The 17,451-nt window shown below is 37.5% G+C and overlaps 3 protein-coding genes across 3 annotated transcripts in view; all 3 read left to right on the plus strand.

Moving 5' to 3' along the window:
* Window positions 1–4,174, plus strand: part of LOC107092522 (kelch-like protein diablo) — an 8,643-nt gene extending 4,469 nt beyond the window's left edge. Inside the window, exons 7-12 of the mRNA XM_015387046.1 lie at window positions 1,008–1,154; window positions 1,596–1,724; window positions 2,577–2,753; window positions 2,831–2,977; window positions 3,055–3,220; window positions 3,324–4,174. Of these exons, the coding sequence (XP_015242532.1) occupies window positions 1,008–1,154; window positions 1,596–1,724; window positions 2,577–2,753; window positions 2,831–2,977; window positions 3,055–3,220; window positions 3,324–3,480 (923 nt within the window). The 3' untranslated portion in view covers window positions 3,481–4,174. The remainder of the gene's footprint in view (window positions 1–1,007; window positions 1,155–1,595; window positions 1,725–2,576; window positions 2,754–2,830; window positions 2,978–3,054; window positions 3,221–3,323) is intronic.
* Window positions 4,175–5,521: 1,347 nt separating this feature from the next.
* LOC107092516 (cytochrome b-c1 complex subunit 2, mitochondrial-like) lies at window positions 5,522–13,259 on the plus strand. Its single transcript, XM_015387037.1, has 14 exons — window positions 5,522–5,624; window positions 7,199–7,300; window positions 7,398–7,547; window positions 7,649–7,713; window positions 7,805–7,861; window positions 7,996–8,120; window positions 8,838–8,935; window positions 9,070–9,127; window positions 9,264–9,359; window positions 10,598–10,797; window positions 10,974–11,054; window positions 11,137–11,213; window positions 11,302–11,455; window positions 12,626–13,259. Exons 1-14 carry the CDS (start codon window positions 5,592–5,594, stop codon window positions 12,707–12,709), a joined length of 1,380 nt encoding a protein of 459 aa, XP_015242523.1. The 5' UTR covers window positions 5,522–5,591; the 3' UTR covers window positions 12,710–13,259.
* A 2,366-nt stretch (window positions 13,260–15,625) lies between these two features.
* LOC107092539 (chromosome unknown open reading frame, human C16orf52) overlaps window positions 15,626–17,451 on the plus strand; it is a 31,483-nt gene continuing 29,657 nt past the window's right edge. Inside the window, exon 1 of the mRNA XM_015387070.1 lies at window positions 15,626–16,566. Within this exon, the coding sequence (XP_015242556.1) occupies window positions 16,461–16,566 (106 nt within the window). The 5' untranslated portion in view covers window positions 15,626–16,460. The remainder of the gene's footprint in view (window positions 16,567–17,451) is intronic.

Genomic DNA, 17,451 nt, shown 5'->3' on the forward strand with positions numbered 1-17,451 from the left:
TGTCTTGACCATGTCTACATGCCTAAATGCACTGAGTTGCCGCCATGTGATTGGCTGCTTAGAAATTAAGTGTTAACGAGCAGTTGGACATGTGTACCTAATAAAGTGGCCGGTGAGTGTAAATCTTTTAGTTTATAAATCTAAATATAATTAACTAGGGTCATTACCTTTTTAACTTTTCAATTAGCTTTTTACTTTTTATTTTTCCTAACTTTTTTTCCCCAACTCAATTTCCAGTAGGTAATATATCATTCAAACATTCATCTTATTGGTCAAATGCCAGAATAAGATGTACAGCCATGCAGCAGTATCTTTGATGAATGGATGGATATAGATCTTGTGATTCTAGAATTCACTGGGGGGGGGACTCCATTTGTAAGGGGTATGCAAGTGATCAAAAATGGTAAATTGCCATATAAAGGGTTAATGGGATTCTACATTCATACTTTGCTTTTATAAGCCAGATTTATTAAAGTTGTACTTTTGACATGTTCTCTGAACTGCAGCTCCCTCACAGTTACCAAAGGGCCTACTGGCTTCTTCTCATGCTGTTGCTCACCCTTTCTTGTTGGACAGGTTAGGGTCACAGATGTGTTGGCGAGTTCGCGTTTTTGTGTTTATCCTTTAATATTATTTTTCTTCCTTTGAGTGAGTGCAAAACTATTTTATATCACTAGAAGCAGTAAACTGGTTCCTTAACGCAGCTTTCTGGGACCACCACTTAATGAACTAGAGCTCCATCACCATGCAAAGGTGTAGGTGATCCAATAAATAAAGTAAGTCATTTTTCAATTTGACGGGTCCAAAAAAATAAGGTATTACCTGTTTGCATTTTAATTAAAAATACTTCTGTCCAATTCTTCATTCATCAGCGGCACGAAAAGGGAAATTACTATAAACTGTGAAATTGTATTTTCCACAGATAATGAATGACATTTTTGGTTTTGTTCACATCCTAAAGCCACAAGGCCTCAGCTATGTTCTCCCACTTGTTGTTGTGTCAACAGGAACCGTTGAGGTGATCGTGACTGTAGGTGGAGAGGACGACAAGGTGGTGCTGCGCAGCGTGGAGAGTTTTGATCCCGTGACGAACCATTGGAAGAACCTGGCCTGTTTGCCCTTCGCAGTCAGCAAACACGGTCTTGTCGTCTCAGGTGAATTTCTCTCTGGAGCTGAAGCAATCGGGTTGATCAATCATTTAAATAATAGTCAACTAATTTAGTAATCGATTGATTGTCAACTGGATTATAGAGACTCTTTAACTTGCCTTTAGCTGACAGAGAAACCTGCTTAGAGCAGTAATTTTATCAAAATTGTAAAAGATATATAGATCTCATTTTAGATTAAAAAAAAAAGGAATAATAAAAAAACCTTAAAAATAAAAAAAAGTGAAATAGTTTTAGTTTCACCTGGTTTAATTACATAAAAAGACTTGGCTATCCGATTATTAAGGAAAAATAATTGACAGATCCATCGATTTGCATTATAATGCAATAATCGTTAATTGCTCTTTCTTATTCCTTTGCTAAATACTAAGCTGAATCATCTCCAGCATGAAAGTTTGTTTTTCATGTTTCTCCTCCATGCTTACGTAGACTCGACGCTATATTTGGCGGGCGGAGAGTTCCCAGATGGCTCAGCCAGCAGAGAGATGTGGCGCTATGACCCCTGCTTTGACTCCTGGATAGAGATGGCTCCTATGAACGTAGCTCGCTCTGAGTTGGGTAGGAAAGCCTCATCACAGTATTTCCTGCTGTGTACTAACGGCTTACCTTCTGCTAAAGTGTGATTCATATATATTCCAGCTTAACAAATTAAAACTTATAGGACAGATTATGAAGAGATGGTGGCACATTGGACCTTTTTTATGAGCATGTTTCTAATCACTTGGGATTATGGTTTGATTGTGGGGTCTTTGCTAATATATTAAAGCTGTTATGATCTTTAATTGCTTCAGTCTGTTAGGTTTGAATTCAAGAATATTATGAACTATAAACACAAAACCTTTCGACTAAAATTCCTTCTGTCAGGCTTTTACACATCTATGTTTTAGTAGATAACCCTACAAGAGTTACACACACCAAATATTGTTTTATACAATCCAACTTCTTCTTTCCCATATGATGTTTTAGCTCTGATTATTCACCTATACAATATTGAACAATATCAGGATGAAACATACCTAGTTTATCACTGATTTTCTGTTATGGAATGTCAGAAAAGTCTTGATCAAGTGGAAGTCATCAATAATTGGCACCAGAAAGACTTGCCCATTTGTCAGTAACCAGTAAGTTACATAAACTTTAAAAGGAGGTAAATCTAAGTGGATTATTACTATCGACTCATTTATATTGGGGATTTTAGATGCAGGCTGATTTATTTCAGTATGCATTCATTTATTTTATTTTTTTTACTCGCGTCCCTAATCACTGCTAAAAGTAGGTCTAAGTAGTAAAGAAATGTGTTTCAAACTGTTGACACAAGGCTTGCTCAGTGTTGTGGTGGTCACTTCTGAAGCATGAATCTGAGTGGTTCAGTTTGAATAAAAGCCTTTTAACAGTGCAGGTCTGTTTCAGGTCTAGCCATGCTGGATGGCTTTGTTTACGCCGTCGGAGGCTGGGAGGGCCGAGGGCGTCTGAGCTCAGTGGAGTGCTACAATCCCCGCACCAACTCCTGGCAGTTTACACCATCTGTAAAAATGGCCGTTACAAGCCCTGCAGTTGTTGCCTTGGATGGTTTGCTCTACGTCACTGGTAGGGAACGTGCATAAGGTTCTTAATGTTTAACCATAAGGATATAAATGTTAACAGTTTTCTGTTGATGCTGGTAGGAGGCGCAGTTCTTGAGGATGGAGACGGCACTGACCTCGCTCAGGTCTATAACCCCAAAACTGCAGTGTGGACAGAGGTCGCCCCGATGCAGATTGCACGGTCTGGTTCAGCTGCTTGTACGCTGAAAGGAAGGCTCTACGTTATAGGTAACGCTGTCGTTCCTCTTGTTTTAGTTTTTTCCCGCAAAGTTGGGGTCTTTTCTGATTAGATGGTTGCTTTTTAGGGGGGTGGCATGCCTCAACTGAAAACACTGATAAAGTCGAGTGTTTCAATCCAAAAACCAATCAGTGGACGATGTGCGCTCCCATGAAGGAGCGCCGCTACCGGCCGGGGGCTGCTGTAGTGGATGGAAAGATTTATGTTTTAGGAGGTGAAGAGGGTTGGGACAGGTGAGTCAGTCCTTTCTATAATTGAGGATTTAATTCTTAGAGATACTTAATCTGTAGTTTCTAATTTCATTGTTGCCTTTTTTTATTCTTATCCTTTGTACAGATATCATGACACTATTGAACGGTACTGTGAAGAAACTGATGCCTGGGAGATTGTCGGGGAGATGCCCACCAGTCGTAGCTGGCTCAGCTGTGCATCTCTGCAGCTGATGAAGAATGTCCATATAAGCAGTGGTCCTGCCACGCCAAGTGAAAACTGAAGCCTGACATTGAGTGGAAACACTTCAGTGGTTTAAGATCATTTGCGCTCCATCAAACAACCGTATAACAACATGCTTGTTGAGGCTGCTTGACAAAGGAGCCTGGAGGAGTCGCAAAAGGAGCAGCTTGGGTTTTCCGGTTGGTTCTAAAATATAATGCCTTATGGAGTTACACTGAGTCACTTTGGCTACTCCAGGATGTTTTCTCACAGGATCTCAAGTTACTGACCCACAGTCTCTTCACCAGTATGGACTTTTGCTCTGTTCAGTGTTAAACCATTTACGGTTCCTTGTTGACATCTGGGTGCCATAAACTGAAGAAGTTTCTGGCCAACATACTGTATTATGTATTTTGAAGACCTGTCTAAAGATGTTAAAGTTCTGTGAGGTACATTACATTGTGAATTATTTTATTTTTGGTATGTTGCCATTGGTGTGCGAGGCAAGGAGGGAGACCTGTGAGCAGTCTTTTGTAATGAAACTTTGTATTTTCTGAAGGATTGTCTTTTCAACCTGTGATCTGTAGAATTTATTTTTGTAATGTTGCGAGTACTTCATGTTGGTAAATGTAGAGTTCATTTACAGTAAATAAATAACTTTAATATAAGTTTGCATGGGAGTTTGAATATATCACATTATAAAATTATTTTAATTTTTTTTACCCATCCCAAAGAATTTTATATCTACAAAATAAAAGATGTGGACTCTGTTAAAGTATAAGTTCTGTGGCATGTACTAGATTTTATTAAAGGCTGTCAGAGTAATGGTGCTGAAGGCAAAAGTATGGCACTGTTTCCAGATTTATATTTAGCTCGACATTATATTGAAATCCAATGCAATATCCTTCCACTAAGCCATTTAACACCCTTTAATTGGTCTGTCAAAAATTCCAGCAGAGAGCCTCAAGAAAACTTGGCTTACAGATTTTTATTTTTTTTTTGGAGCAAAGTGTAATAAAATTCTTACTTGGTGGAATATAATAAAAGTATACTTTTGAATTCGGTCTCAAATTACAGAGAAAAGCTAATATATTTTTGGTCAGTATATGAAAGCCGAAATGTATCAGAAACATATCAGTACTCCAGGATATATTAAACCAATATTATGTAACAACATAAGATGTATAATTAAATGAAAGACCATTTTAAAAGTATGTTTAGGTTATTTAAGCTTAATATTTTTAACATTTATAATTATTTTCTGGTTAAGTGTTGTCTTCACAAATGTTATTTAAATGTATGCTTTTATTAATAAACAGATTCATCTAAGTACTCTAATTACATTGACCGATATTATCATGTGCTTCGTCCTTTTGGTTGTTGGTTTTTTCTTTTTTAGAAACCAATAATCAAAAACTAAAAACAAGTAGATGTAAAAGCCCTGAAAAAGGGGTCAATTGAATAAATGAGCTAATGTAAGCTTGTAGTGACTGAGGAGAAAGTCAATACAAGACTCCCCCTGCTGGTCATATACAGCACTACATGTGCGGAACCAAATAAAACATGACTGTACTTAAACCAAACTGCTGTTAAGGAACATTGTGTGTGTGTGTATATATATATATATATATATATATATATATATATATATATATATATAATAACATTCAAGTCTGAAATAGATAAAATGTGCAGATATAACCATAGACAGTCAATATAGATCCAACTTGTAATGACCACATATAGGCACCTGATATATTTTCACTCTTGGGTGCTTTTTCATCTACAAGCCTTGAAATATCTCAAACAAGCTGGTCTAGGTGAATTGGGATTATGTAAACCAGAAGCTTTTGTCAGCATGTTATTTCTATTCTATTTCATTTTTTTGTTGTTTTTCTATGGTTAGAAATGTCTATTTTGTTATATAAATCATTTACATGTTCCTCTTATATATTTTCTTAATAATAATAAAAAAAAAAAAACATTTACCCAAATCAGCTATATAAATTAAGTGTCGATTCTAGCATGGAATGGACTCACAAATTAACATTTTTATTAGATTTGTTTCGAATATTTTATTTTGAAATCCGGGTGACGTGAGGCGCTGTGCATTGTGGGTCAGTCCTCCGCCATATGTGTCTTTCTACCGGCTGAAGGAGAGAACCGGGAGTCATGAAAGGAGTCCGCTCTCTGAACAATTTGTCGGTTAGTTTTGTGTTGTTGTTTTTTTAATCTATTAGCAGTTTAATAAGAAAGGCTTAAATACGTGTAGTTCTTTTTCTTAACCTGGTTAGAAGTTGAAGTAGCATTTAGCTCCACCTATTAGCAAGATGGCTAACTAGCTTCCCTTATGTTCAGTAAAACCAGCCTGTGTAATTGGATCAGTTAAACAGACCAGTAATTTTACATGATAACAGTAGTTATTCCCTACAGTAAAAACAAATCCTGTAACGGATAGATGCTGTTTAATTTGATTTCGTTGCTTTTGCTTAGCCGCAACCTGAAGGTCATCTCTGAGCTCGTTTCTTTTTAGTTGTTGTAATTGTAAGGTTGTCAGAGGGAAATACTGAGATCACATATTTCTAACATTGTTACAACCTACTGATGTGTTGGAACAGCTATCCCATATCATCTTCCCAGGATGTAGTCAACATGTCAATAAGGGGAACCTGTTGGGTTATTTTAGGTGAAGAACCTTTACTGTGTAGGAACTGAGCTGCTATTGCTTCAACGTATGAAATCAGTTTATTTGACTTTTATCAACACAAAAATATTTTTAAAACATTTGAGAAAAAAAAAGAAAGAGTTAGTCTTTTTTCCCCCCCCTCTGAAGTGTGTCATGCTTCAACAATAACAATGTTTTGTTGGGATTTAAGATATGGAACAAAACAAATATTGCCTGATAATGACAAGAAAAGTATATTTTTCAAGTTTTTTTTTTTTTAATTTAAAAATTCCAAGTAAAAAAAATAAGTTGTCAGAACTTTGTATGGTCATCTTTCACTGTAGTTTCAGTTCTTTGGGATATCTCTCTACTAGCTTTCCATCTCTAAAGGCTAATTATTTCTATCTTTATAAAACTACTCAACCTCTTTCAGATCGACTTGAGAGCATATGTGGACAGAAGTTTTCAAGCTTAGCAAATAGCAACAGATTTTAAATTAGTTTTACATCTGGGCTTAGATTTTTAATCAACATTGCACTAATAAATACATTTCTGAATGATAGTTTAACTTTTTGAGAAGTGTATTTTTAAGTAAAATCGAGGGCTGTTGGATATATTCATCTTTTTGCTCTAATTTATGTTTGAATTTCAAAAGCATATTTTCATGTTAAGTTTAGGATTGTTTATGCATAACTTTGTAGTAGAAAATATGGAGTAGTGCTGCAACTAATGATTGTTTTGCAAAGGGATTCATCTGTTGATTGTTTTTTTCGATAATTGATTAATAATCAAACAACCAAACTTAACCAACTAAATTAAACCAGATGGAACTAAAATGTTAGAGATTAAAATGTTTTTTTTTTTTTTTATCTTAAATGCAAAGTGTTCACATATTTTTTTTTTTTTTTACAATTTTGACATAATTACTGCTCTAAGTGGGTTATTCTGTCAACTAAAGGCATGTTTTAGAGTATACTCCATTGAATGATTAATCAATGACTAAATTAGTTGACGTAATTCTGTAGTCGATGAATCAAGAATAATCCGATTAATTGTTTCAGCCCTAGTATAGAGCAAATATTTACAGTTCATCTTCTGTCCATATTTCCCACAGAAACGCTGCTACGCTGCTACCAGGCGCGGCCAATCTTTGATCGAACCCCTCACCAGTGTAAAACCTGCCCAGGCTGCACCTCTTCCACCTCAGAATGTCCAAGTAGGTGCTGCTCACTTCAATTTTTCTGAAATGTGATGGGAAAAGCAGTGGAACTCTATGGGTTGATTTTATACACTGTTTTTCTCTGCTCCTTCAGGTGTCGAAACTGCCGAATGGTCTGGTGATAGCATCACTGGAAAACTACTCCCCGTTATCAAGTGTCGGTGTGTTTGTAAAAGCTGGGAGTCGTCATGAGAATGTGGAGAACTTGGGTGTTTCTCATGTGCTGCGACTTGCCGCTAACCTGGTAATGTATATAAGAGTGTGTGAGAGGATTTGACTCTTTTCTTTAAAGATGTTTCAGCATCTGGCTTATGCATGCATTGTCTTTATCTTTATTTTTTGTAGACCACAAAGGGAGCATCTGCCTTTAAGATCTGTCGCAGTGTGGAGGCTTTGGGAGGAAGCCTGAGGTGAATAAAGAGTCACTATGACAGTTTATCTCTTATTATCAAAATTTTGCACTTTTAGTCAACTGTGCTCTCTTTTTTTTTTTACATCTAGTGTGACAGGATCAAGAGAAAATATCATCTACTCTGCAGAATGCCTGAGAGATGACCTGTATGTTTTACTTCTGCTTTCTATATACTGCACACAGTGTATATATATATATATATATATATATATATATATATATATATATATATATATATATAAAAAACCTGATTTATTTCTTTGTGTTTGACCTTGTGTAGACATTCACTGTTGGATCTTCTGGTCAACGTGACCACAGCTCAGGAGTTTCGGCCGTGGGAGGTAGATGAGCTGACATCCAGGGTGAAAGTTGACAAGGCTTTGGCTCAACAGTGTCCACAGATAAGTGCGTAGCAAACTGTTCAACATTTTTGCTTGTTGTTACACCTCTCTTGTGTTTAATTAGGATTTATATGACAAACCAACCCACAGTAGTCTATAACTGTAAAGTGGAAGGAAAACTGTTTGTCAGAAACTTCTTTAATACAGCTATGAATGTTTTAGAGCATAATTCTACCAGTTTCATACATGTAGGGAAGGGTTTTCCCCCCCCATTTTTCTGGATGCATTAAAAAGACCTTTTCGATTACCAAAATTGTTGGTTTCCAAATTGAACATTGATCTTAACTTTGACTACAACATTTGATCATTTTATTGGTTTGAACCACATGGCTGCATGTTTAGGGTTGTTGTCTGCAGAAGAAAAAAACCCACCAACAGCACAACTCCACAGATGCAAATCCTTCAAAGTTACCTTGGACCTATTTATTATTGTTCTCTTCCCCAACTTTGGTTTAGAAGGACAACCATTGGTATCAATGATGAACTTAGCAATGCGAAGATTGGTGTTCAAAGTGCGGTTGTGTTTTGTTATGTAGGACTTTAATCAAAGGGTGAAGCAAATTTAAATTCATCCAAAAGGTATCTGATTTTTCTCTAATAAAAATTTTTTTTCGATTTTCTTTGACACTGAAGTTTGTTGCTTCAACGTAATAGGGTTTTGCGTTGTCTTTTGTTAAAAGCCTTGTCTTTGTTTTTGTTTCTTTTCCTTTTTTTGTTGAAGGTATAATTGAGAAGTTGCATGAAGCAGCATATAAGAACGCCTTGTCCAACTCTCTGTACTGCCCTGACTTTATGGTTGGTCGTGTCTCCTCTGAACAGGTTTGGATCTTTTGTTTCTTTTTTCTGAATGATCATTATGAAGGTTTGCAGCTTGTGCAGCTGTGATAAAGTTGTTTGGTAGTTTATGTGGAACTCTGACATATATTTCCTGCTTATTCTTCTCTTCCCTGTAGCTTCACTCCTTTGTTAAAGATAATTTTACCACTGGCAGAATGGCTCTTGTAGGAGTAGGTAAGTGCTATCTTGTCTGTGCCACTCTGATTACTTTTTTTTCACAATATTTGAGCTTGTCCTAAGGGGTTGCTACCTTAGAACTGATCAGTATAATGAATTTAAAACTGGCTCTCTGTTCCATTCATGTACCCAGGTGTCAATCACTCTGTCCTGAGGCAGGTGGGCGAGAGTCTTCTGAGCGCTCACAGTGGAGCTGGAGCACCTGTGGCTAAAGCAGCATACCGTGGAGGTAAATGCATGCTAAAAATAATGAGCCATTGGAGATGTATTTACTGCAGTTTTCTTTACTGAACATGTAACCTGCATATTACAATAAGAAAACATTATTAGTATTTCTAAATGGCAGCAATAGATGAAATTTACTGCCAAATTTCTTTAATTCAAACAGGGTCAGATTTAAATGTATAAAAGCATAACCACAAATACTTGGTTTAATGTTCCAAGGCGGGTTGGAATAAAACACTGGGTTTTAATCAAACTCCTGCTTGAATATTTTCACACTTTCATTAAAAATGTTAATTAGTGTCTTACCTCTACAGACCCAGCATTTCATCATGCTTAAAACCTAAAAAGGAAGCTGTTTAAGGAGAAGTAATCCGAATCAAAAGGGTTTTTTGAAGGGACAAAACAGGCTGATGTCATAGAGAGATGTGGCCCCTTACTCAACCACAGTTGTAGCTGGGTCCCACAAAGATGTCATTACTTTCAGTAAATCACAGGTTATTAAAAAGTTTGGGATTCATTCAATATTTTGCTTGTGTGTTTCAATCCGATGGACCTTAGATATAATCCAGAACTACATCCAGTTTTTGTTCATTTGTTGAATCATTATTCCAGCCTGAAACCAAAATACAAACAAAAAAAGACCCCTGATAATTCAAGCCCAAAGTGAAATTCATGATCCCGATGAGTGTGTGAATTTCTGACTGGATTTGTGTTCGTGTCTCTTTACCTTAAAACACCAAAGTGTGACCATTGAACTCCTAAAACGTTAACATTTGTCTTGAGGTCTGAGTTCCTCAAAGCAGAGGTATTTAATTGGGAAATAGCAACCCCTAGTGGGTTTGTCAAGGCACTGCATGGAGGAAGTGTGAGATTTTTTGTTTTTAGTTATGTTTTTATTTAATTTAAGAGAAGAGATACAAAACATCAGTCGATTGAGTTTCTTGATCGATATTGGGTTTTTTGTGTTGGCTGATACACGCATGCATTTAAAGATTCAGTAGGACATTCAGAAGCCATAATTACCTTGATACTTCAGTGAATGTCTCATTTTGTTTAAATTGAGAATTGTGTAACATTTGTTACATCGTCTCATTTTGATCATGTAACTGGAGAAAACATGCATCACTCAATCCACTTTAACAATGTTTTTAATCAAACAGCAAACTTATAGATTAAGGCAAAAAATAATGCATGTCATAAGTTTGTAGCTAAGTTTTATTAACGCTGTTCATTTGTATGAAGGTGAACTGCGCATGCAGAATGGTGATGACCTGGTCCACGCGCTGGTCGTTAGCGAGGGTGGTGTGATGGGCACCCCTGAAGCTAATGCCTTCACCGTGCTGCAAAGGATCCTGGGAGCTAGTCCTCATGTGAAGCGGGGCGCCAACCTCTCCAGTAAACTGAGCCAGGGTGTTGCCAAAGCTACAGCCCAGCCATTTGATGTAAGCAGAGGAGCAGTGGATGTCCGATTCAGTGGATTTATGGCAGCTTTTACCTTTTTTACTCCAGTAGAATATTCTTTTATTGTCTATTGGTGCATGGAAATTAGGATATTTAAAGTTGCATTTTTCCTAAAGGCAACCATCCTAATGTCTCTATCCTCTTTTTTTGTCTTTAGGCCACTGCTTTCAATGCTTCATACTCGGACTCTGGGCTTTTTGGCGTCTATACCATTGCACAAGCCAACTCTGCTGGAGAGGTAAAAAGCTAATAAAAAAAAAAATAAAAAAAGACAGATGTCATGTGCACGCAGTTTATTCTAACTGTATTTGTTTCTGCAGGTCATAAGAGCTGCCATTGCCCAGGTGAGAGGTGTTTCAGAGGGAAGTGTAACGGAGGCAGACATCACCAGAGCAAAGTGAGCTCAATGAAAAAAATTTGTTGTCTTTCATACGCAAACACATTTTCATTTTTTCAACTGTCTTTTTTTTTCATGTTTTGCATAGGAACCAGGTGAAAGCAGATTATTTGATGTCCATAGAGAGCTCTGAGGGCCTGATGGAGGAGGTCGGGGCCCAGGCTCTGAGCACTGCAGCCTACAAGACTCCTGAATCCGTCCTCCAGGCCATAGATGCCATCACCAAGAATGATGTTGTTAAGGTAAGAGATCATCAGATTTTTTTTTTTGTTGTTGTTTTAAAATATTCTTATCCATTTTTGTTTTTATATGACCCACAACCCTTATTTTATTCACTTTAAAAATGTGTGAATGGCTAAATTGTGTTTGGAGGCAGGAGGTTTGATGAAAAAACAAATAAATAAACCGGAGATGAGAAAAACAAATTTAAACCATTGAGAAGCAACGTTTGGACTAACATTTCATAACTGATGTTTTGTTTATTCGCAACGCCTCCGCTACTTCATTTGACCTCAGGTGTGTTGTCATGGTAACAGAACTGTAATGTGCTCAAGTAGCCAATGTCCTTGCCTTTTTTTAACATGGGCTCTTAAATTTCTCCTCCTGAATTCTCTCTGTTTTCTATAAGAAAGTAACACATTTATTGAAAACAATATTTAGTGAAATCTAGTTTCTCTTATTTTTATTAACAAATGCCTTCTGCAGAGGGTGGATAGCATTTACCCTGCAAATAAATTCTGAATAACTAAAATGGTTTTAGTTTTAAGTGCTGCAGCAGATTATGTTGATGCCTGGACTCTAATTATTCAAGTGATTCAAGGACCAAGCTTCTTAAGTTCATTCAGGACAAATATCTGGCTCTAGTCTTAGTTTAATTATAACCTTCCCTGTTGATATATGGGTACCAGGTATGGTTATCAGCAGTGGAGGGAGACAAAAAATGTTGGAAAGAAGTGTAGAAAAAGACAGATATTTTTAAAGACATAGGTTCAGTTTAAACTTAGAAAAAAAAGAAATCCTCACAGTAAACCTGCTGCCATCCACTGAGCTTCACTCTCAGCACTACCAGATGTGGCTCACTTACTGCATGGATGTTCTTGATATTTTAGATTTCATTTTTTTTATCAGCCTAAAGGGGACTGAATACAAAGACGTGAATTAAACTGGCCCACACCTGCTTTTGGTTGTCATAGTGATGGAAGAAAAGTTCAAGGCTTGTGGAGACTTTAACACAACACTTTTTTTATTTTATTAATTATGTGTGCGCTCAAGGCTGGAAGTTTCTGCAAAACTTTACTGTGGTTCGATTATAACAATAAATGCATTTAGATTTTTATAGCTATTTTGAAATAATTGCACTTGATATAAATCATTTTAATTATATCCCTAACTGTTCTCTTTTATCTTTGTAGGCAGCCAAAAAATTTGTTGATGGAAAGAAGACCATGGCAGCAAGTGGACACCTTGTTAATACACCATTTGTAGATGAATTATGAAAAATAAAATCACAGAGATCATTTATTGTACCTCAGCGTTGATGCAACGGCATAAATAAAAGAAAGTGAGCTGCAGAATCACAATGCATTTCATCTTTTATGGGGGGTTTTTGGCAGCATAATTGTATATCTATGTAAATGAAAGTACTAGCAGTAAATTCTGCAACTTGATCTGAAATCAGCCCTATTCTAATGTGATTGAGTTCTAATAAGATAACTACTCTCTGTCATTATTGAAATAACATATTCTCCACCAGCGTATTACATGACATCAAAACTATGCAAGCACTAGAGGTGAAAGCTTTTTTGTGTCCTACCAATAATCACTTGCCATGCATGAAAAGGTATGTTTTGTTCCTCAGCCAGTGGAGGGACCCAGAAGCAAGCACACAGATAAAGTATGAGTGTTGAACAAATTTGGGATTTGTTGATCCAAATTCGTGCTCCACCATGTTTGGTTGTTTGGTCAGTAGAGTTAACACCTGCCATTTGGTCTTTGACATTTTAGCACTTCAGAGTGTCATTATCTTCAAAATGTACATAAAGAAAATAAAAACATTCTGGATTCAGTGTATAATTGTTTTTGTTTTTTAACTTTATGGTTAGATTAACTGTCTTGGGTTATTTTTCTGACCGTAATACGTTTATATGATCTAGTCTTTTAATTCTGAAGTCCTAAAAAATAATTCCTCTCATTTGTCCTTTCACAGTTCATAGATACAAACTCTTGGTTTATTCTACTGACTTTATGTGTATATATTTGTATGTATATATATACATTAATGCATGAGCAATGTGGAAGGTTTCTTAAACAACATTTCAGGTTTAAGTCGGTGTCATGTTATGAAAGGTATCCAGAGCTTTGTTCAGTTCCCCATCTAAATATAAAAGGGGCATGAAACAACTGTAAAATTACCCAGACCTGAAAAGACAGCCTAAGCAAATAAGTTGACCAAAGAAAGCATTAATTAGAGAAGTTTCCAGGGGGTAATTGGTGACTGCAGGAGCTGTCTCCACCCGCAGCTCAAATGGGGGAAAACATCACCCTGAAACTGAAAAATAAGATGTTTGATTTTAAGTACAAAGAAGCAAAAGAAATGACTAGTGAAAATAAAGCACAATCAAAAAAAATATATATATATTAAAAGCTGCAAAAAAACTTCAGACTGGGGCAAATGTTTAACTTCTAATACCTTCATGGGTTAGACTGTCAACTCTAGACCTCAATCTGAATGAATGCCAGTGTTTGTGTTAAAAATCTCTGTTCACTTGGACAACTTTTGTCATTTTTATACACATTGTGTACAAAACGAAATTTTGTTTTGTACAGCTTTCATGACCTTTCCATTTCTTAAAGTGTAGCAGTGATCAAATGCAAACAGTGTCAGAGAAAAGACATGGTACAAAAAAAAAAAAACTCCCTGCATTGATATGGAAGTTCAGAGTATTAAATATATATGGTGCAAATCATCCAGTGTTTTGGATTGGTGTTGTCAGTGTGATGCAGAGTCTGTGACATGATTTAGTTTTCTCAACGGTTCAGCAGTCTGATGACGGTGTGGAAGAAGCTGTTTTGGAATCTGCTGGTACTGCAATCAATGCAGCAAAGCCTCTTCTCAGAGGACAGCAGGGAGAACAGTCCATGGTGGGGGTTTGAGGGGCCATTGATGGTGTTACGGGCTCGGGACACGCAGAGCTAGGATGAAAAGTCTTTTATGGAGCGAAGAGGAGCCCAGATGATCTTCTCTGCTGTTTTCACCACTCTTATTACGTTCTTCCACTCTGAGACACTGCAGCCTCCACACCACACAGTGAGACAGCTGGTCAGAACGCTCTCTATGGTACTTCTGTAGAAGGTGGTGAGGATGGTTTGGGGCAGGTGGACTCTCCTCATCCTCCACAGGAAACACATGCACTTTTGTGCCCTTTTGACCAGTGGGTCAGTGTTTACAGTTTACGTTCACATATTGTTTTCTACTAATTCAATTCAGTTTATTTATATAGCGCCAATTCACAATACATGTCATCTCAGGGGATTTTACAGTTCACCAGATCATGCAGTCAAATTGATTGAAAGTTTTCTATCTAAGGAAAGTTGATTGCATCAACTCATTGACTCAAATGCAATCCCTCACACTAAGCATGCTTGTAGCGACAGTGGAGAGGAAAAACTCCCTTTTAACAGGAAGAAACTTCCAGCAGAACCAGGCTCAGTGTGAGCGGCTATCTGCCGAGGCCGACTGCGGTTCAAGGAGACAGAAGCAGAGATGCAAAAAGCAACTATAAAAGGCGGCCCAGTCCAGGAAACACAAAGGCAGTCAGATGAGCTCCGAGTCAACTCCCATGTCAGAGGATGAAGAGAGCACATCCAGCCAGTCACAGTCAGAGAAACAGGACTACACTGTAAAACAGGCAGATCTCCAACATCTATAAACAATCTATGTACTAACATCTACATACAAATCTGTTTTAGCTTTTTGCAGAAAAAAAAGCTTTTTACCACGTATCATTCCCTCATGTTGTATGCAGGCTACTTGTCTTTCAGAATCCCAATAAAACACACATTTGGAAGAGACTGGATTTTTCACTTTAATATGAACAAGAATATTTGTTTCCACTTTAGAAAAACATCTTAACGTGTTGCAGTATACATTGTGCCGTTTTATATGTGTGGTTTAAAAACAAGCCAGGTTTTTATGAAAACCTGTGTTTTGCATATCATTTGGCTGAGTATGCCTGCATTTTGTGTTTTTTTTCTAACTTGTGACACGCTGTTGTGTTTTGCATTATAGGACCATTGTATATGATGAATAATTGCCTCAAACCTGGGGACTCATGAAAACACAACCCCCCATTCTTCCAAAGTCTCGCGAGAAGAGAGCTGCAGCCCCCCTCTGTTCTGTGTGTGTTTGAGGCTGCGTATGGGGGGGGGGTTCGTTTGATGTCATTTGGCAGAAAGAGAGGCTGAGGTAGTGGTGGGCACACGGCTGGAAAACATAACAATAACGACACCGTTTCATCGTTAATCCCGGAGCTCTTAAACTCACAGTCGGAACGAAAGACGTCTCGCAGAGGTCCAGAGCGGGAGGAGAGGAAGGCAGCTGACTGGCTGGCTAATGGACTGAAAGTACCAGATGCTATTCCAGCGGAGAAGGAGAACCGACTCTATTCAGCAAGACATGGTGATGGGTTCCCGTTTTCCTGACGGGTAACTGTGAACCTAGCGTGGAAAGGTGGCTATTTCGGAGTGTAGGAACTAACGTCCTCATCCCCAGGACCTCAGTAGGTGTGACATTGTGTGTGAAATGCCATCGAGCAGCTTCTGGGCCGCAGCTCGGCTCACCGAGCCCGAATCTTGGAAATAGCTAGCTAGCTGTCTGCTAGCCGCAGCTGTACCCGATGCTGCTGCAGCGGCTGCTCCGAATCACAACACGAGCTGTCCGCGGCCTCAGCGCTGACTGAGCCTTTGTTTCGCATTACTGGACTTCAGCCGGGGCTTTTGAGATGTGATGCTTTTGTGCGTCACGTCTGAGCCTTTTGTAGCTGGGGTCTCACGCTTGCTTGACGCGAAGGGGCTAACGTTGCTGCAGAAATGCACAGCAGAACCTCAGCATCAGGCGACTGTTGAAGGGGGCGAGGTTGGACAGATAACAACCCACCCCGAGTCTCTGAAAGGCCGGGGGGTTCACCTTTAAATACCCGCCCCTCCTCATCCCCTCCCCGGTCACTCTTCGGTTCTTCTCCAGGCGACATGGATAAACTGACGATCATTTCAGGCTGTCTGTTCCTGGCTGCAGATATCTTTGCAATAGCCAGCATTGCAAACCCAGACTGGATCAACACTGGTGAATCAACAGGTAAACCAACTGCCTTTTAACTTTATAACACAATTTTAGTTCAGGAAAGTACAATTGTTTCACTTTTTAAAGTGACTGTAGGATCTGATTGAATCACCTCTGTAAAGTGCCTCGAGATGGCATGTGGTGTGAATTGGCGCTACATAAATGAATTGAATTGATTCAAAACTTTTATCATGGGGTCAAAGCTCAGGCAATATTACAGTAACAACACTGTTATAACATTTATTTTATTGGTACTAATGCAATCAACACTAAATGCAATCAATACTATATATTTATATATTTAGCGAAGTAATTTCCCTCTGGGATTATTAAAGTATGTCTTTGTATATACATGTATGTATGTATGTATCTGTGTCTATATATATATATATATATATATATATATGTATATATATGTGTGTGTGTATGTATATATATATATATGTATATATATATGTGTGTGTGTATGTATGTATACGTTTGGCACCTTGTTTTTGAGACTTTTAGCTGATATGACAAGTGAATTTCTCCACTTTGAGATGAATAAAGTCTATCTTATATTACCTAATTATGAAAAAACAACACATTTAACATTCATTCATAGGCTAAAAATGTATAACACAATTATTAGCTATGAAGGTGTTTTTCTATAACTGCTTAAACTGCAGTTATTATTATATTTATGGACTCTTCACCAGTAACATATTTGGTTTTTCTGCTCAGCTCATTACTTATATAACAGTGCTTAGCAGAAGCAAAAGAGTAAAACCAAAAACTTTATATGGAAGTAATGCTCTTTTTTCCTATTGTTTCTAGAGCTGAGTCTTTTTCTTTAAATCAAAAGCAGAAAGATATTAAGACATTTACAATGGACTTATTTATTGCCCTTGTAGTTCTTAA

Source organism: Cyprinodon variegatus, unplaced genomic scaffold (genome assembly GCF_000732505.1).
Source record: "Cyprinodon variegatus isolate N-32 unplaced genomic scaffold, C_variegatus-1.0 Scaffold384, whole genome shotgun sequence".
Classification (NCBI taxonomy): Eukaryota; Metazoa; Chordata; class Actinopteri; order Cyprinodontiformes; family Cyprinodontidae; genus Cyprinodon; species Cyprinodon variegatus.

Bases quoted from the DNA above. Each gene is read 5' to 3' on its own strand.
- LOC107092516 (XM_015387037.1), top strand. From the start codon at position 5,592: ATGAAAGGAGTCCGCTCTCTGAACAATTTGTCG. The intron at 7,548-7,648 runs GTAATGTATATA...TATTTTTTGTAG, and splicing joins TGCGACTTGCCGCTAACCTG to ACCACAAAGGGAGCATCTGC. The intron at 10,798-10,973 runs GTAAGCAGAGGA...TTTTGTCTTTAG, and splicing joins CTACAGCCCAGCCATTTGAT to GCCACTGCTTTCAATGCTTC.